Source organism: Mytilus edulis, chromosome 2, assembly GCF_963676685.1.
Source record: "Mytilus edulis chromosome 2, xbMytEdul2.2, whole genome shotgun sequence".
NCBI classification, from domain to species: Eukaryota; Metazoa; Mollusca; class Bivalvia; order Mytilida; family Mytilidae; genus Mytilus; species Mytilus edulis.
This window is the reverse complement of record NC_092345.1, coordinates 73299358-73320778: the sequence shown is the minus strand read 5'-3', so window position 1 is coordinate 73320778 and position 21421 is coordinate 73299358. Positions and strand designations below refer to the sequence as shown.

At 31.9% G+C, this 21421-nt stretch overlaps 1 protein-coding gene across 4 annotated transcripts in view; it reads left to right on the top strand.

Annotated features, from left to right (window-relative positions):
• Positions 1-21421, top strand: part of LOC139512900 (signal transducer and activator of transcription 5B-like) — a 48610-nt gene that overhangs the window by 15327 nt on the left and 11862 nt on the right. For 2 of the 4 annotated variants that reach the window (XM_071300860.1, XM_071300858.1), the window contains exons 8-20: positions 18-172; positions 549-713; positions 2236-2370; positions 3784-3919; positions 4374-4415; positions 5509-5592; positions 6035-6127; positions 8419-8554; positions 9109-9170; positions 9687-9781; positions 11590-11732; positions 13174-13329; positions 14033-14096. In XM_071300860.1, coding sequence (XP_071156961.1) covers positions 18-172; positions 549-713; positions 2236-2370; positions 3784-3919; positions 4374-4415; positions 5509-5592; positions 6035-6127; positions 8419-8554; positions 9109-9170; positions 9687-9781; positions 11590-11732; positions 13174-13329; positions 14033-14096 — 1466 coding nt within the window. Of the gene's footprint in view, positions 1-17; positions 173-548; positions 714-2235; positions 2371-3783; positions 3920-4373; positions 4416-5508; positions 5593-6034; positions 6155-8418; positions 8555-9108; positions 9171-9686; positions 9782-11589; positions 11733-13173; positions 13330-14032; positions 14097-21421 lie in introns of all 4 variants that reach the window. The other 2 variants (XM_071300859.1, XM_071300857.1) reach the window with 1 other exon arrangement.

Genomic DNA, 21421 nt, shown 5'->3' with positions numbered 1-21421 from the left:
AAAATTTTATCATTTAGACGTTACTTAACAAATACAAGAAATCATTCCTGTTTTTGGAAGATGTACAAAAAAAAGTGATTGATGTAGAGTTGATTGCATGGAAACGTAAACAACAGTTGTCTGGGAATGGTGCACCAATAGAGGAGAAACTTTTAGACAGACTACAGTCATGGTATGTTATTTTCTCCAAAAACAAACAACAATTTTTTATTTAAAACCATTTTGCTTATTTTACAATTATTTATGATATAAACCTTTGATCTTTGCCTTCAATGTCAAGTTAATGTAATGCTGCAGAATGCAAGATGGGTATGCTAGTCTGTATAAAACTATATGATTATTGACATTTTTCATTCAGATTTTTTATAACTTTTCAAGTTATGTTTTACCAATTACACAAAAGATTTTATTAATAGCAAAATTTACATGAAGTTAAAGAGAAACAATATGCATATTAAAATAACACCCCCAAAAGGAGGTTTATTTTACTCTGTCTTTGTTTCACTATTTTTAGCGCATGCAAAATCTAAAATATGTCCATGTTACAGGAGTGAAAGCTTGGCAGAAATCATCTGGAAGAGTCGACAACAGATTTTACAGTTTGAAGTATTACGTACTCGTCTCCCACTGAACACCTCAACAGAGAACCAGTCTGACATATTACCAGACTTGAATCAGAAGATTACAGCACTATTGTCATCTTTAGTTACAAGGTATTTAAAAATTATAAGGTCACTGGAGACATAACTTACATATTTATGTTAGACTTTTTATGCCCAACCTAGGGCATTATGTTTTTCTGTCTTTGTGTCTGTTGTTCGTTTGTTTGTCCCGCTAAATTTTTTGGTCAAGGTAGTTTTTGCTAAATCAACTCAATCCAATCAAGTCCAATCAACTTGAAACTTAGTACACATGTTTCCTATGATATGGTCTTTCTAATTTTTATACCCCCGCTTTAAAAAAGGTTATACCCCCGCTTTAAAAAAGGGGGGGTATACTGTTTTACCTCTGTCTGTCCGTCCATCAGTCCGTCCGTCCGTCCGTCAGTCAGTCCGTCCCATGAAACTTTCGTCACATTTTTCTCAGGAACTACACATCCACCCTTTCTGTAATTTGGTATCAACATTTATATATGTCAGCCATACCGTGTGATGCGTTTTCAGATTCATCACTCGACAACTTCCTGTTTACCAAACACTTGTATGATTTTACACATGATAGCCAAGTTGAAAATTTTCGTCACATTTTTCTCAGGAACTACAATACAAGGATTTCTGAAATTTGGTTTCAGGATTTATATAAGTCAGCTATACCGTGTGATGTGTTTTTAGATTCATCACTCGACTACTTCCTGTTTACCGAACACTTGTATGATTTTACACATGATAACCAAGTTGAAAATTTTCGTCACATTTTTCTCAGGAACTACAATACAAGGATTTCTGAAATTTGGTTTCAGGATTTATATAAGTCAGCTATACCGTGTGATGCGTTTTCAGATTCATCACTCGACTACTTCCTGTTTACCGAACACTTGTATGATTTTACACATGATAACCAAGTTAAAAATTTTCGTCACATTTTTCTCAGGAACTACAATACAAGGATTTCTGAAATTTGGTTTCAGGATTTTTATAAGTCAGCTATACCGTGTGATGCGTTTTCAGATTCATCACTTGACAACTTCCTGTTTACCGAACACTTGCATATTTTTACACTATTAATATTATCCACTTGCGGCGGGGGTATCATCAGTGAGCAGTAGCTCGCAGTTTCACTTGTTATACCAAATTAGAGTTTTTACTGCAATTTCACAGTCCACTAAAAATAGAAAATGATAGTTTTGAGTGGGGCATCCGTGTACTATGGACACATTCTTGTTTACTGTCAATAATATTATGTTAACCAAAACTTGTGATAATTTTTCTGAAAAATGATTAAAATACATATAAGCTGCGTCGGATAGAAATCTACCTTATGCAAGTGTACGTTAACATGTAGATCTATAAGACATGGAACAATTTTGGTACATTCAAATTCAAAACCAAAAGATGACTGTTGGTCTGTTTTGTAGGTTTCTAATAACAAATCAATTTTCAAACAGTTACAGACTTACCTTGATATTTTTTCAATCCAAAAGAGGATAAGGGATGTATTGATATTTATTTGAATAAGGTCCATATTGTGAATACAGGTAAATTTGATTAAAGTTTAAAAAATATTTAATTTTTTCAGTACATTTGTGGTGGAACATCAGCCTCCTCAAGTGTTGAAGAAAGAATCTCGGTTCACGGCTAAAATTAGATTGTTGGTAGGAGGGAAACTAAACATCCATATGAATCCACCTACAGTGAAAGCTTCAATAATCAGGTAATATATGTTATCTATATGAAACAACCTATACACCATATCCCTATTTGTCCGCCACTACTGGACATCAAAAATGTTCCTGTAAAATTTTGACGTCATAATAGAAATTATCTGACGCCACAATGGATTGTTGTATGACTTCAAAAGGTCAAGCGGGACAGATTTCCAAAAAAGCCATAATGTGTATTGTGAAAACTTCTATGCTCAGGTTATACAATTTTCTCCCCAGTCTGTTTAAGAATTGTTTTATTCATCCCTTTTGTGTTTCAGTGCTGTGCTATTGGACAGACTGCAGTACTGTTCAATCACATCACCAAACTATTTTTGATTTTTACACCCCTTTACAATAGAGAAGGCAAACATTAAATATTATTTTAAATCAATACTAATAGGATTGCTTGGATTTTACATACCATTAAAGATTTATTTACAGTCATAGTGTCAAAGTTGGTGAGAGACAATTTTAGTGGGAGAATGCTATAAATCCAAATCTGGTGCAATAATTCAATACTATAAGATTATCCCACATTATCTTTATATGTATTAGTATGTTTAGCTGGCAAGTAGCATTTCTATTTGCAGCCCTTATTTTTTAAACACACAGAATTGTAATCCTTTAAAAAAAAAAGGGTTTATGGAATGTATTAGCCTTTTTATAAAAATTTTTATACAACACTTTAAAAATACTTATTATAATATGATGTTCTCCTTTTGCTTTGGAAACAAAGCAAGATTCTAATTCTTTTAAAACATATTAGCATTTTTATGCCCATACCGTAGTGGAGGGGGCATTGCATTTTATCTTTGTACATCTGTACGTCAGTCCGTACATAACCTTAATTGGTTTCCGTTTTCTAACTTCAGTTTGCCTCAACCAAATGTTATGAAACTTATACACAATGCTTATTACCACAAAACACAGATCAAGTTTGAATTATGGTGGCATCAATTTCACCATTCAAAAACTATGTCCCTTTTCAATGTCTGAATTACATATTTTTCTGTTTCCAATTACAACCCTAAACAATGTTTACAGCAGAATAAGACAACTAAAATCTCTTTTAAACCTGCAGTTTTTACAAAGACTGCACATATGTATTCCATGGATATATTGGCATTATCAACTAATAAATAAATTTGGTGTATTTACTGTCTTCTGATTGGTTAAAAGCGACATGCCCACTCTGACGTGATATATTCATACTCCAACATGTTTGACGTCGTTATTGTTAATATAAATAATATAAAAAGTTCTTTGAGCCTTATTTTTGATAGAAATTTATTTATAATGAATGGCAATAATTTGTTTGAAATGATTTATCTTTCTACTACAAATGTATATAATTTCAGTAATATAAACTTTTATTCCTAGATTTATCATGTTAAATTTGGTTTTTGTTGTGTTTATTTTAGTGAGGAACAGGCTCGAGGATTACTGAAGAGTGATGTGACAGCCAAAGATGCTGATAGTGGGGACATATTGAATAAAGAAGGAACAATGGAATACCATGATGGGAAAGGAGAACTGAGTATACAGTTCAGGAATATGGTAGTGTATTATAGTTTACATCACAGTTTGGTCATTCATTTTCAGTGCTTATTTGGTTAAATTGCTCTCCTGTATGTTTTAATTTTTTTGACAACAGTGCTTGACAAATAGACCAGTAAAGTAAAAAAAGTATAAATAGACCAGTAAAGTAAAAAAAGTATTATAGAAGTAAAATCTGAAAGTCACTTGACAATACATTTCATTTTACACTTTGAAACAGGATAAAACCTGACAGTGCAGTTTAAATATATATTTGGACAGGGGGGTATTACTTTTAATTGAAAAAAATGCTTAATTACACATTTCATTCAATTACTTGAGAAATTGTAATTAATTACGGTCAATTTCAATTACATATTTCAAGTACCCCATGTCTGCCCGGTGTAACTAGGAATCAAATAAATATTTTTTATATTATTAATATTTTTTTATATTTTTTATATTTTCATTACAGCAACTGAAGAAGATTAAAAGAGCAGATAAAAAAGGAACTGAAGTAAGTTTGTAAATTTTGTGTTAAACTTAAGTCCGTAAAGATTATATTTCTTTAGAAAGTTGCAATAGAAAAATTGAAAAAAAATCAATTCAGTCTATATAAAAGAGGATACAACTTTTAGATACTCTGTTTAAGGAAGCTGGCTTGTTATGTTTTAGATTTTTTGTCAGATTTTGGAATCCTCTTCTTTTATCCATTTGAATGCCTTGCAAAAATTTGCCTGGTGACCCCCATTTTTTTTTTTGTATATCTTTTACATGTATGATGATAAGCCATCTGTAAACGTCTTATAAAATTTTAATTACTTTTCCACAGTTTTTGAGAACTTCAACTTGTCAATGATGAAGCTATGAAAAGTCAAGAGAGAATATTTTCCCGCCAAAATTTCATTGGCTAATATCTCGAAAAGAAGCACGGTGACCTATATATTTTTTTTGCTCTTTGGATTCCTTTATTAATCCCCTATCTATATAAACTACTGTGTTGAAAAGTTAATTACTTTGAAACTGAGAAGCGAACTCCCTTAAGAAATGCAATGAAGGATAAAAACATGTATTTGTATGTTGTTATACTTTTAACACTTTTTTTTCAATTGTAAGATTGGATCTGCAATGGAATATACATGGTAGGTTATCTGATATGACATGTTCAGGTTATCTCAATAAAGTGCCCTTGAATTGTATTATTTGATATATTAGGATTTCAATCATTTTAACCAGTAATGTTATAGATGGTATCCAACGAATTATAATGAATCCACAGGAAGTTCACTGAGAAAAAGAGTGGATGTCAAAATGATACAGAAAAAAAAATTGTTGTAAAGCACATCATACCATTACATTATCCATGATTACATTGTTCCTGTGTTTGTCATCATCTGTAAATGTATCATGTGAATCTACTGTATATCCAATCTTTTCCAACATAAGTTTTCATTTGATTTGGCCATCATTCTACACACAGGGTGGAGGATTCTATCAACAAGGTCATGTCATTTATATGGCTTAACAGGTTTTAAATTCATATATCCAACACCAATATATCTATTCAGTGAAATGAAGGATATTTATTAGCCACTGTTTTAATTTAATAGGCTGTAACAGAAGAAAAATTTTGTATCCTGTTCCAATCCGATTTCCAGCTTGGCATTAATGGTGAACTGATGTTTCAAGTTTGGGTATGTTTGATTATTCACTTTTAGAATGTCAAGTTAAAATCATGATTAGTGTTTTGTTAAATCTCTGTGTAAACATTTACTTTCTTTTATAGTATTTGTCAAGGCTGTGGTGAGTTTCCTATCCCAAGGAAAACCACAAATATGGTAATCAACTGAAATTGTGTCAACTATTAGTATAAAGCTGACATTAAAACTTAAAGAAGATAATGCCAACCTATGAATAAATAAAAACAAACAGAGTACTTAAAAAATAAAAAAAAATGTAGGTAAAGGAGCAATTTCCTATTGAAAACTGCTATCTTATCACCTACAGCCATTGACTTTTCATGTCTTGTATATTCAATATTTGCATTATACATGTATTATCAACATAATAAAAAGGCAAGACATATTTCTGTGTCATCATTTTATATGAAATCACTGTATAATTATTTTTTTTTAGACATTGTCACTTCCTGTTGTTGTAACAGTTCATGGAAACCAAGAATGCAACGCCTTAGCAACAGTGTTATGGGACAACCAGTTTGCTGAGCCAGTAATTATTAGTAGTTTTCAAAAGAATGTAAATTCTTCATAAGTTTTAAGCATGCATGTGGTATATGGTAAATGGTAACGTACCTTGCATGCCATTGCCTTATGGTCTTTGTTGTTAGGTACAGTAAGGTAAGGTAATGTCAGGTAAGGTAAATGGTAACGTACCTTGCATGCTATTGCCTTATGGTCTTTGTTGTAAGGTACAGTAAGGTAAGGTAATGTCAGGTAAGCTAAGGTAAGGTAACTATATGGTAAATGGTAACGTACCTTGCATGCCATTGCCTTATGGTCTTTGTTGTTAGGTACAGTAAGGTAAGGTAAGTTTAATGAATGACCTTTGTGGTATATACGTTCATTATGCTATGGAGCTGACCTTGTATGGAATAATTACTTTGCTTTGGGTAACATATCCTTTAGAAAAGAGAAAGTATGAGGCACTTTTTTTGGCATCTTGATCCTTCATATGTTCATAAGGCAAAACTGTTGGACATTGGCATGGACAAATTTCTCATGTATTTTTCCTAATAAGTCACTTTGCTGAATTTAGTAGGTGAGGCATTTGTGCTCAGTGCAGTTGTTGTGTTTTGTTTTTGAAGAGAGGTAATAACATTTAAAAGTCTTACTGTAGATAATAACTACAGGCTTTATCCAAGATTGCTTCTTTAGATTTTTGGTAAATAGTTTAACCGATTTGTAGCAAGAAAACCCTTAACATTTATACACATTTCATATGGCTGCTGGTAGCTCTAGTTTGTTTTGCAAATGACATGAATTGTTTTGACAATTTGAAGAATAGTCCTTTCCAAGTTATTAGATTTTAATCATGAAAAACTCTGCAATTTAAAACTTACAAAGGTGGTCACAATAACTATTTTTCAGCCTTATTTTTAAAACAAAAATTATTTCTGCAAGTAAGTAGAATATTGAGTAGAGAACAGTGGTATTGTAATATGCATGCTTGTATACAGTGTAGTACCGTTCAATATGTTATATCATGCTTATACATGTATGTATAAAAAAAGGACTATTGTTAAACTGTACATATGTATAAGCATTTAGTGGTAAGTTATTTTTTTGTATGCCTGTCACATTATACGGCTTAAAGCTTAATGGATGGTACGCTAAATCATTGTTCTTTGAAATAAATGTTCCATGCATGAATGTTAAATGTATAGTTAATATAGTACCAACATATAAACATTTTTGTAAAAGATTTTGAAAAATCCATTTAGTTATATTTAAAAGCATAAAGTTCAAACAGGTCGTTTTTAGGCTGTAAGACAAATCCCCTGATCATGCTATATATTTTTAATTTATGTATTTGCAACCTCAGATTAGAATTATTTGCCCTTTAACCTAATAAATTGACATTGATTTTACGCATTGTTCCTGTTCTTGCAGCTAACAGTTAAAGTTAAAAATATTCAAATTTTCATTTAACTGAAAAAGGAGTTGACATTATATATAGAACACATGAATAATGAATAGAAATATAAAACAAGAAAAAGAAAATATCATTTTATTAACACAAGTAAGTTATTGAAATTTGTTAAATATTTTACAACCAATTTAACTTAAGCTTTAAAACTGACATCTTCTTTATGCAGTTTTCACCAAATGACTTCATATTTGGTCAACAGCTTGACACGATGGATTCATTCAATGGATCTGTTATACGCCTTCTCCCTGCTTGACAGTGTTAGATTCAAGGTGTGAAGGCTCAATTGATCTGTCAGACACCTTCTCCCTTCTTGAGCCACTGTACCTTAAGCAACCAACAATTTATCAATCTCCCTGCTTGAAAGTGATGGATTAAAGGTGTGAAGGCTCAATGGATCTGCCAGACATCCTCTTCCTACTTGCCAATACTTTGAATTTTTCAATATGTTGAATGAGCATTGCATTTTAGTCGCACAATACTATATTACTGAACAGAATTACTTCATCTGCAGCTTGAGAGTGATTCCTTGTGATTTTTAAGCACTTTTCAGATCCACCAATATCTTGTTTTCTCATACTTAGAATTATAAGTGGGGTATGCTTAACATAGAAATATGCAAATTCTTGTTTCAGATGGTTATACCAGAGTTGCTACACTTAATGTGACATAATTAATTAATTAAGGCAAATTGTACAAATTTGTTTCACAAAATTTAATTGTTTATTGACCAGTGCATATTTTGACAATTCTACATGGAATCCATATTGCTTATCATCAATTTTCATCTTTGATATTGTAGGAATTAGCTTCAAGGAAATCTTAATAATGAAGGAACCATTATTTATTTTTAGGGAAGAACACCATTCCAAGTTCCTAGTCAGGTGTCATGGACGTTAATGTCACAGCTCCTCAACACTAAATTTCAGGCAGTGACAGGGAAAGGCCTCGGCCCAGAAAACCTCAACTATCTGGCATCAAAAGTGTTTGGTAAGCATAAATTTAGTCCTAAAATTATCCAAACAAATTTTGTTCTGAAGGTTGTATTTCTGCTGATGACTACTGTAAGATTAGATGTGATACTTTTATTCATGCTTTGACTTTAAAAGTGAAACTTTTTGAATATTGTGCATAATTTGTCTTGTAATAAACTATTATATAAAGTTTTATCATTCAGAAGGTAGAAGACAAGATGCTTAATACCTTGCATATAGATGGCTTTACAGCAGAATCCATTGAGTGTTAAGTTAAAGGTAATATCTTTGGTTAGCTTGCTTTCTAGCTGAACCGTGAAGTCATTGTTAGGTTAGATAAACTACCCTCCTTTAAAAGGTAAACTATAGTCTGACAGATATGCCATCTGTCGGTAGGACTAGACTACCCTGAAAGGAGAGTAGTATACATAACCTAATAATGACTTCACAGTTCACCTAACAAGCAAACTAACCAAAGATTCTACCATTACTTACTCACTCAATGCATTCTGCTGTAAATATTTTACGATGTTTCTGTATGTCTTATGTCATATTTATTTATTATTACAGGAGGAAATAATAAAACAGATGAATATTCAAATCACAACATAAATTGGTCTTTATTTAACAAGGTATGGCCTGTTTATTTGTTCAAGCTTAGTGAACAATTTTGGTTTTTTGTCTATGAACAGCTGATATATTATTCGAATAAAGTCATATTAAATGTGTAATTTTTAAGTGTTCATATATTTAAAAAGGAGAAAGTCAGGATAACACAACAATCTTAAAAGTATTTTGTGAAGGGTGAAAAAAGCTGAAATAGAACTGTCAATATTCTTAATTACCTGGGCCCTTCAACCTTGATTATTTCAGAACGACCTTTGAAGTGTTTGACAATTTAGAATGATTATAAATATTTAACAGATGTGGGACAAACATCAATGATGCAGTCTCCTCCTAAATATTAAATAGGTTAACAATATTCCTTTTTATAATAAACTCATTTCAGATATCTTGTATAATAAATAATTAAAGATCTTGTATTTAACTCATTCTAGTGGACCAAGTTTATTGGACGGAGAAATTTCAGAAAAAGAGTTTTCTGCTGTTTTATTGATAAAAACGTTATCTGATTTTTATGTTGACAGGATACATTACCAGGGAGGAGTTTTACTTTCTGGGAATGGTTTTATGCTGTTATGAGATTGACTAAAGATCACCTGAAAAGTCTTTGGTGTGATAAGTGAGTATATTTTTGTTGCTCAATATGTTACTTTTATAGTTAGTTTTGTTTGTAACAGTAAATGTTTTTATACGCCCGTTTACGGGACGTATTATGGTATACCTTTGTTGGTCTGTCCAGTGTCAACATGTCGAAACATTAACTCAAAAAGCTTTAACCAATTTGCATAATACTTTGGTGAATTATATCTATTGAAGTGAGCTCCCTTTCGTTTTTTATCAATATTAGATTTTACGTTTCCGAGTTATGGATTTTTATTCATTAAAAAAAGGTTGGTTTTCCTGTTTTTGGACAATTACTCAAGAATGTTTTTACCAACTTTCAAGAAATTGCGGTAATTTTTTTAATCTATTGACATGAGCTCCCTTTAGATTTTTATAAATTTCAGATTTTATGTTTTCAAGTTACAGGGTTTTATTCATAAAAAAAGTGGGATTTTCCAGTTTTCAGACAAAAACTCAAAAATGCTTCCAGCAGTTCTTATGAAACTTTGGTGAATTGTTTATATCTATTGATATACAGTTTACATTTCTGAGTTATAGGTTTTTAATTCATTAAAAAAGGGGGGATTTTCGAACAAAAACTTAAAAATTCTGTCAGGAATTCTCATGAAACTTTGGTGAATTGTTTATATATATTGATACAAGCTCCCTTTTGATTTTCATAAATTTCTCATATGTCATTGAGATTTAATTGAACTTTATTTGTTAATAGTCTGACAACAGATTTACTAAGTATTGCTCAACAGCGAAGTGTATTGCACAACAACAAGAAAACTTAATTGAATATAAATTCATGTCATATTTCTAAGTTCTTTGGCTACATTTATTCTGAAACCTATAATATGTCAAATATTTAACTACAATCCAAATTTAGACCTGTATCAAGCTTGAATATTGTTTCCATTACTGCCCCAACTGTTCAGGGTTGGACCTCTGCGGGCATATCCAGCTGTGCTCAGCGAAGCAGTTTATTATATTTAAGCAATAATGAACCGGACAATCACATGATTAAATGTCAACAAAAGTAGATCCTCTTTGGTATATCCATTAACACTGTTGTAAAGTGTGACAACACTGAAAATGATAACCCTAAATAAGTTTAAAAAGAAAACTGTATTGTAATGTACCAACTATACCATGCAAATTATCAAACTAATTTGTATATTTTCATGAAAGACTCCAATAAAAGCTATCACTTCAAGATATATATGTTCTATTATCAGGTTTTCTTTCTTATCACATTAACTATGATTTATATGCCTATTATAGACAGAACATTATTATAATACGCCATTGTCTTTCCATCTTTCCACACTCCACACATCTGAACAATTTTCATTGATTTTAATTGGAATAAATGAATTAGTGAAAGAAAGATTTGATTTTTTTATATAACATAGTAAAAAATTATAATAGTTTGCTTGGACAGATTTACTTGAAATTTATGTTGTTGTGATTGATAAAAGAAGGTGCACATGATATTTAAAAACTTCCTGGTTTGTTTGAGTTTTGGGACATTATTTATCAGATTTAACTTTTATGCCCCTGCCACAGCAGAAAAGGGGGGGGGGATTTAGTGTTACCCTTGTCCATATGTACATCTCAAATACACAGTGCATATTACAAAATAAACACAGATTCAGTTCTACACAGAACAAATTCTAATGTTACTGTATAAAAAATCTATAACTTGTTAATGAGCTTAAAATATTGTATAAAAACCATTGATTGTAATCATTGTACGTTTAATTTTGGGTTTTTCTCCTTTAAACTTCATTTCATCAAAACTTGTAATCTTAATTTCAGGACAATTATTGGCTTTGTCAGTAAACAACAGGCTCAAGAATGGTTACAGATGAGGCCTGTTGGAACCTTTCTATGTCGATTTTCTGATTCAGAGTTAGGTGGTGTCACTATTGCATGGTCAGCTGAGGACCCAAAGACACCTGGTAAGTTCATTCATAAATACCTCATCTAAATTGCAAAACTTTTTTTATGCCCCACTTACGATAGATAGTAGAGGGGCATTATGTTTTCTGGTCTGTGTGTCCGTCCGTGCATCCATACGGACGAAGGGACAGAGGCACGGAAGAATGGACAAACTCACAGACCAGAAAACATAATGCCCCTCTACTAACATCTGTGTGTCCATCCGTGCATCTGTTCGTCTGTCTGTCCCATGTCAGGTTAAAGTTTTTGGTTAAGGTAGTTTGTGATGAAGCTGAAGTTCAATCAACTTGAAACATAGTACACTTGTTGCTTATGATATGATCTTTCTAATTTTAAAGCCAAATTAGACTTTTGACCCCAATTTCACGGTCCACTGAACATAGAAAATGAAAGTGAGAGTCTCCGGTTTAAGTTTTTGGTCAAGGTAGTTTTTGATGAAGTTGAAGTCCAATCAACTTGAAACTTAGTACACATGTTCCCTATGGTATGGTTTTTATGCCCCACCTACGATAGTAGAGGGCATTATGTTTTCTGGTCTGTGGCTCCGTCCGTTCGTCCGTCCGTCTGCTTCCGTTCGTCCGTCCGTTCAGGTTAAAGTTTTTGGTCAAGGTAGTTTTCGATGAAGCTGAAGTCCAATCAACTTGAAACTTAGTACACTTGTTGCTTATTATATGATCTTTTTAATTTTAAAGCCAAATTAGACTTTTGACCCCAATTTCACGGTCCACTAAACATAGAAAATGAAAGTGGGAGTTTCAGGTTAAAGTTTTTGGTCAAGGTAGTTTTTGATAAAATTGAAGTCCAATCAAATTGGGGCATCCGTGTACTTTGGACACATTCTTGTTCTAAATTTAATGCCAAATTATATTTTTTATCCAATTTCACGATCCATTGAACATGGAAAATGAAAGTGGAAGTGGGGCATCCGTGTACTTTGGACACATTCTTGTTTATCTCTACCATAGATAGATAATGGGGAGTAAGAATTGTAAGTAATTTACATAGTAATTTAACTGTTGATAGTGGAAAACTATTTTATTGCAAGAGTTTCTGTGATGGAATCTGCTTGATGATTTCCAGACCATATATAGACAAACTTTTTTTGAAAGATTATTTGTTTAATGTGAAGTCATCAGGCATGGTTGCCTTTTTTTAGTGCACATTTGCTGATAATGCCCTTGTCAGATATTTTATTCTGCTGTCTTGATTGATACTCAAAGTGACATGAAGAGCATGTTCCAAAATTAACATTTTACTACCAAAACAACAGGCAAGACTATCTGTAACAACAATTTATTTTAGGAAAAATGTCCACTGTTTTAATGTTAATTGAGCAATTATGCTTCTAATTAGAGGCTTTAGTTTATCAAAAAAAAATCAGGAACTGAAATGTTTGCTGGACCTAGTATTTGATGAATCTATTGCCCTCTTTTGTTTTAGGAGAAAGGCAAGTGTGGAATTTGGCTCCATATGGCACAAAAGAGATTAACATACGTACCCTTGCTGACAGAATCAAAGATCTTCCACAGCTTACACACTTGTTCCCAGATATACCAAAAGATCAAGCCTTCAGTAAATATTACACAACAGACGCCTGTAAGTTATTATTATCAGTAAATAATGATAAAATTTAAATAAAAGAGAAAAATGAACAGAACCACATGTGTGCATGTGTGAGTTCTGAATATATGCATCCAAATCTTCAAAAACATTTTTGATACCTTTAAGCAATTTCTAAGAGAAATAACATGGAAAGTATTTGAACTCAATTGTGCTTTGTATTAAACAAACACAAACTTAAAATATCTGTCTCAAGTCAGTGTTTTACCATTGTTAAGTCAACAAGTTTCTGACAGTAATAAAGAGTTAAACACAGATATATATAAGTATGCTTGTGTTTGAAATTTCAAATGTATGCACTGTCAGTGTCACAGTTTATGCCAGAACATCAAATTTATATCAAAAGTCTGAAGTCATATTGTTTTAATATCAATCATTGTTATGATCCTCTGATTATATTAATGATTGCCTTTTGTTTCTTAGTCTTACAGGTTTATATTTTTTGGAAGATAGATGTTTACATTCCTTTCCTTAGGTCTTTGGTTGATAGTTATCTCATTGGCAATCTTACCATATCTTCTTATTTTTATATAGGATGAGCTGTAATAAATTCATTTAAAATTTGAAAAGTTTGGTACTTCAAATACAAAACATCCTTGCCTAAATTATCCTGTTCTATGCCAAAGTAAATTGGCATTGTATTCCATTGAGTTAACTGATTTGAATTTTTATTTTCCAGTGCCAGAAATGAAAGACCCAGAGGGCTATATAAAAACCCACCTGATCAACACACTGACTACACCGTAAGTATCTTTATAATTACGGCAAGTGGAAAGTTTGTTCCATCAGGGATTATTATACCCCATGCAACGAAGTTGCGGAGGGTATAATTTTTTTGACCCGTCCGTCCGTCCGTCCGTCCGTCCGTCCGTCAGTCCGTCAGTCCTGTTTCTTGTCATCGTAACTCCTCTCAAACAACACAACAGAATTTCACGAAACCTTTTCAGATAATAAGGACATACTTTGTAGTTGTGCATATCGACGAGAAATTACGATTCAATTTTTTTTTCTAGGAGTTACGCCCCTTTGAACTTATTTACTTTAATGTACTACTGCAACAGTTTGTCATCTCAACTCCTCTCAAACCACACAACAGAATTTCACGAAACCTTTTCAGATAATAAAGACATACTATGTAGTTGTGCATATCGACGGGAAATTGCTATTCAATTTTTTTTCTAGGAGTTACACCCCTTTGAACTTATTTACTTTAATGTACTACTGCAACAGTTTGTCATCGCAACTCCTCTCAAACCACACAACAGAATTTCATGAAACCTTTTCAGATAATAAGGACATACTATGTAGTTGTGCATATCGACGGGAAATTGCGATTCAATTTTTTTTCTAGGAGTTACGCCCCTTTGAACTTATTTACTTTAATGTACTACTGCAACAGTTTGTCATCGCAACTCCTCTCAAACCACACAACAGAATTTCACGAAACCTTTTCAGATAATATGGACATACTATGTAGTTGTGCATATCGACGGGAAATTGTGATTCAATTTTTTTTCTAGGAGTTACGCCCCTTTGAACTTATTTACTTTAATGTACTACTGCAACAGTTTGTTATCGCAACTCCTCTCAAACCACACAACAGAATTTCATGAAACCTTTTCAGATAATAAGGACATACTATGTAGTTGTGCATATCGACGGGAAATTGCTATTCAATTTTTTTTCTAGGAGTTACGCCCCTTTGAACTTATTTACTTTAATGTACTACTGCAACAGTTTGTCATCTCAACTCCTCTCAAACCACACAACAGAATTTCAAGAAACCTTTTCAGATAATAAGGACATACTATGTAGTTGTGCATATCGACGGGAAATTGCTATTCAATTTTTTTTCTAGGAGTAACACCCCTTTGAACTGATTTACTTTAATGTACTACTGCAACAGTTTGTCATCGCAACTCCTCTCAAACCACACAACAGAATTTCATGAAACCTTTTCAGATAATAAGGACATACTATGTAGTTGTGCATATCGACGGGAAATTGCGATTCAATTTTTTTTCTAGGAGTTACGCCCCTTTGAACTTATTTACTTTAATGTACCACTGCAACAGTTTGTCATCGCAACTCCTCTCAAACCACACAACAGAATTTCACGAAACCTTTTCAGATAATAAGGACATACTATGTAGTTGTGCATATCGACGGGAAATTGTGATTCAATTTTTTTTCTAGGAGTTATGCCCCTTTGAACTTATTTGCTTCAATGTACTTCTGCAACAGTTTGTCATCTCAACTCCTCTGAAAACACACAACAGAATTTCATGAAATTTTGTAGATAATAAGGACATACTATGTATATTGACAGGAAATTATTATTCAATATTTTTTCTTATACAATTTTTTTTCTTATACTTATTTAATTTCTCCAATGACAATGTGGGGACATGGGGTATGTGAGCGTGCTCACTAAGGTTCTTTAATTACTACTGTTGTAATTCTGCAGGGTTTTTTTCTGAAATAATACATTTTATACTTGAGCTGCCTCGGATAGAAATTGATCTTATGCAATTGTACGTATACATGTACATGTATAATAGTTTGACAGATTTTGGGAAATTCACATATGTAATAAAAGATAAATGCTGGTCTGTAAAGTAGATTTTCTTAAACAGTTCAATTTTCAAACAGTAACAAACTTTCTGTAGAGATTTTTTCCTACCTGTAATTGGTTAACAGATGTAATGCTATTATTTTGCATAAGGTCGATTTCTATCTGATGCAGCTCACTTCATATATTTTTTGAAGCAAGAAGCTGCTTCAGCTTATAAAATAACTTCCACAACTTGATTTTATACTTTGCTATCTTCTTGGTGGTAAAAAGATGAGATATTGATCAGTCCTCTCTCCCAAATTTCTTGTGCACATTTCTGCCTATGTAAATCTTTCTGTTTTGGCAGTTTTTATATCTGCATTTATTTAAGAAACACTTAAAGCTTCCATCTGTGTTTATTTTGTGGATGTATCCTTATTTACTATATATCACTACAAATATAATTTTGAATCCATACTGAAAAATTCCAAAAAAGGGAAGTCCACAACACTGAAAAAATCAAATGCTTTAAATCACTGGAATGAATCAAAAACCAACTATCATATTCCTGACTTAGTACAGGTATTTTACAAAGAAATGGTGGGATAAACCTGTTTTTTATAGCTTTATATATAGAAATAATAGAAAAATTGGTTTGAACTGACCTTTAAATGATCCAAGATTCTGTAATGAGGAGTACCTTAAATGCACTCATGCTGAACATTACATCCTTAAACATCATATTACTAATGTTTGGTTTTATTTTATACAATTTATGCATTTTGTGTGGAATGAAGGCCTGTAACATATCTTAATTCCTCACTTTTAAAAAGAAGACTATCTGTAAACATTGCGTGCAACATGTTCGTAAATGATAATTTTTCATGTTTAATTAATTGGTTTCTGTTCTCTATCCTAAGTTTGCCTTAACATAATGTTATGAAAGTTATACACAATGCTTATAATTGTAAACCACTGATCAGGTTCAAATTTTGGTGGTGTCACTTTTACCATTCTAGAGTTATGCCCTTTACGAATTGAAACATTGCTTAAGTTTTCGTTTATGTACTTTTACTTAAGTTTGCCTAAACCAAATGTAATGTATCTTATACACAATGGTTATAACACAACTTTGAATTTTTGGGTCATCACTTCTACTGTTCTAGAGTAACAAATGAAAAAAATGCTGATTTATTTGTTTCTCTTTTCTAATTTAAGTTTGCCTCAACCAATGTTATTAAACTAATACAAAATGCCATAAAACTCTGATCAAGTACAAATTTAGGTAGCTTCCGCTTCACTTTAACCATTCTTGAGTTACATCCCTTTATAATGTTATGTGCAGGCAGGGGACATCATCTATGTCCCATTGGACGTATTCCATATTTATTAAGATGTTAACATATGACTTTATTTGATGATATATGATGTGACTGTTTATATATTCAAGAAAATAAGCTATGTTGAACAACATTGTGTTCAAAATGGCAAATTATAAAATACAAATTGTTAGTCTCTAAAAAAATATCAGATTTTCTCTGTCTTTTGGCAAAATAGATGCAATTTGAATACTGTGATTTCACAAATTCTTCAGATAGAATTCACAGCACCATATTAACCTGATTTAATGGTTTTATAATAAATATTCAATTGTTTTGGTTATGTCAGTTTTTCAGAACCTAAGTAATAAATGTATGAAATGTGGCCTAAACCTAAACCTTAGCTAATTTAAATGATACATTGAGTAATGTTATTAAAGTAATTGTGATAAATTCCCTGATGCTGTGAGTATTAAGGTAAATCAACCATATATTAGATTGTCTGTCAACCAGGGTTCACTGGAGCCACTGTTATTAATCAGATTGATTTTTGTTTGCTTTGTCAAAAACAAAGCAAAATATTTCAGTAAATGTCAGATTGATAAACCTTAAAAATAGAAGCAATCTCTTTAGAGGAAATTTTTAAAGATGCAATTTTTATAGAACCTATTTACATTTCTTTTGTAAATATTTTATCTTATTTTTTATCTTGAATTATTAATGTTTACAAATGGTTTACAATCATCATTAAATTAGATCTGATCATGAATGACTTCATTGTAAAGTATTATGTCAGGTACCGTTGACAGTTGGCCACAGATCTGTCAACACTCCTGATTTAGTTGGGATTTCTCCATGCCGAGTATTGATACGATTCTAGTAGTCATCTGTTATACAAACAGAATATTTCATAACAAGGTAATATGTGGAAAAATCGATCTGAATAACCAAGTGGACCCCTGGCAGACAGATATATGTCCTTACAGTAAAATCTGAATAACAACGTGGACCCCTGGCAGACAGATATATGTCCTTACAGTTAAATCAATCTGAATAAAAATATGGACCCCTGGCAGACAGATATATGTCCTTACAGTAAAATTAATCTGAATAACAACGTGGACCCCTGGCAGACAGATATATGTCCTTACAGTAAAATCAATCTGAATAACAACGTGGACCCCTGGCAGACAGATATATGTCCTTACAGTAAAATTTGAATAACAACGTGGACCCCTTGCAGACAGATATATGTCCTTACAGTAAAATCAATCTGAATAACCAAGTGGACCCCTGGCAGACAGATATATGTCCTTACAGTAAAATCTGAATAAAAATGTGGACCCCTGGCAGACAGATATATGTCCTTACAGTCAAATCTGAATAACAACGTGGACCCCTGGCAGACAGATATATGTCCTTACAGTAAAATCAATCTGAATAACAACGTGGATCGACCCCTGGCAGACAGATATATGTCCTTACAGTAAAATCTGAATAACAACGTGGACCCCTGGCAGACATATATATGTCCTTACAGTAATATCTGAATAACAATGTGGACCCCTGGCAGACAGATATATGTCCTTACTGTAAAATCAAAAATCAAAGAAGATAAAACCTCTTGTTAAGTTCATTTTGAAAATTTTGATTTTGTTCTGATTTTAACGGATAACAATATTATACTGTTATGAGTTTCTTGATGAATCATGTAACCGCTAAACCAGCAAAAAATTATTTTGGTTTTGTTAAATTTCCAAATCCTACAGAATTACTCTGTAAATAAATGTCAAAGGACAGCAATCTCAAAAATGTGATTATGGTCATTATGTCATCAAAATGTTATAGTGGAAATTACCTAATGATTATGAAAATATTATTGACTTGTTAGACCATTATAAAATCATCCAACTGACCTTGGTCAATATAGTGTCAAAGACTATTTGAAAATTTCTTGATAATCCTAAAAGTTCTTTTCAAATTATTGTACATGTTAAAAAATTCTAAAAAACAAGTGTTTTGTTGACTGCATGCTGGTGTCTATTTGATGATTTATTTTGTTCAGTTTTTTTCTTTCACGTCTAACCCTCATCTCCTCTTACAACCTAACTTGTAAAGAACTCAAAATTACTTATAGAAAATACTATACAGATGTCAACATTTGTTTGACATCTAAAATATATATATATAAAAAAAATGGTATTGGTGAAAAGTAAAATTAATTAGATTTGAAATGGGGAATATGTCTAAAGAGACAACAACCCACCCAAAAAGCAGACAACAGACAACAGGTATATCATCCATGACATAAAACCAGTACTTTTAATTAGAAAAAAAAGCTAAGGACCATTGTTTCATAAGACTTTAAAGACATAAATTCATTATAAAAATCCATGATATCAGTAAAGCAGATGAGACATCTCAGCACGAACCCCAATGTTTTATATCTGCTTTCAATTAGCATGTTTTACAGACAATATTTTGTGAAAAATATAAAATTTTCATAATTATCAGACAATTTACAAAATTATCCTTAATTCCATATTGACCAAAGTCAAGAGTGATGAGTTTCATAATGATTTGTTATGTAAATAAAATTTTCATAATCATAAGATAATTACTGTAATAGAATTATGACATCCCACAGACTAAAGTCACATTTTTAAGACTGCAGTCATTATCAAATATATCAACCAGATATATGTCATGTAAGTGTGTAGCATTTAGCAATTTAATGTAAATAATTAGACTAGAACAGCTTTTATTGACATGAATGCAATTAAATATGCACATGTAAATGAACGTGGAGATAATTGGAGTCTTTGGGTACTGTAGTACCAATTATTGAGGTGAAATGAAACAATTTACAATAAAACCTAAAATACTTGTTTCCTAAGCTTTTAAGGTAAACTTTTTCAGTTTCATCCTTTATTTAAAAAGTTTGTATTTATAGTTAGCTTTGCCTACAGCAAAATAATGGTAAAAGATGAGATTTCTCTTCTGTGGTTTGACCTTTCCAGAGCACCTAATTACACACTGGGAATGTGAGGCTCCATCTTTGGTCTTCTGTGGACTGCTTTCAATTATAATTTGAAATTGTATAATATTAAATTTTGTAATCAGAGGAGTTTTAAAAATTCTTTGCAAGTCATGTTTGATATACATTATAAAACTGCATTTTTGCTGCAATTTCTGGCAACAGTTGTTTGTTAATAATAAAATTGAGAATGGAAATGGGGAATGTGTCAAAGAGACAACAACCCGACCAAATAAAAAACAACAGCAGAGTGTCACCGACAGGTCTTCAATGTAGCCAGAAATTCCCGCACCAGGAGGCGTCCATTATATGTACATGTATGCTCTGATCTATAAATTAATGTCTATCAGTATTATTATCACTCTATTATTCTAAACATTATTTGTATTTTCAAAGAGTCTTTTTTGCTTGATGTGACCATTGGTCAGGTGTTATTTTAAAATGCCAGTAATTTACAAATCCTAGTTATGTGACCTATCAGGTTCTAGTTTCATTTGATTGACAGATTAAATCACACATCTTGCGACTTTTTCCTTTCTTTTCAAGATGATATTGTAATTTTTCCAGCAACTGGCTATTTATTGGATTTTTAATATTTGCTATATGGATAACATCATAAATTGTGCCACTGACAAGATTATAATTTGAAAATTTTATCTTGGAACCGAGACTATTGATTGGACATCATTAATGTTTACATAGACTACAAATCATTTCATGCAATGGTATACGCCAATATTGCTCAATGCATTTGTCGTAACTTCAACACTTCTATTTAAGATATAGCTAAAAGTGTTAAAACATTTCTTTATTGATAATTATTCACAATTATTGTCACAAAACAGCTGTTGGATTTCAGTCAATGTCTTCTTGACTAAAGAAGTTATCAGACAATATTTTAACATTTGAAGTTGCATGGTTTATAAGGAATGAGCTTTCATATCATGGAAATGACTTATGAGTTTAAAACTGAAAGTGTTAGACTGGATATGTTGTGGAGGACAATTCAAAACACATAGCAGTAAGATCTTATGTATGAACTACTTACATTGTTTTTTTTCAATTCTGTGCAGATTCATAAGACAAAAGGACTTGCATAAATATATCGTGATGCAGAGTCTTCATTAAAGAAGCAGCTTCAATATCACATTCATTTGA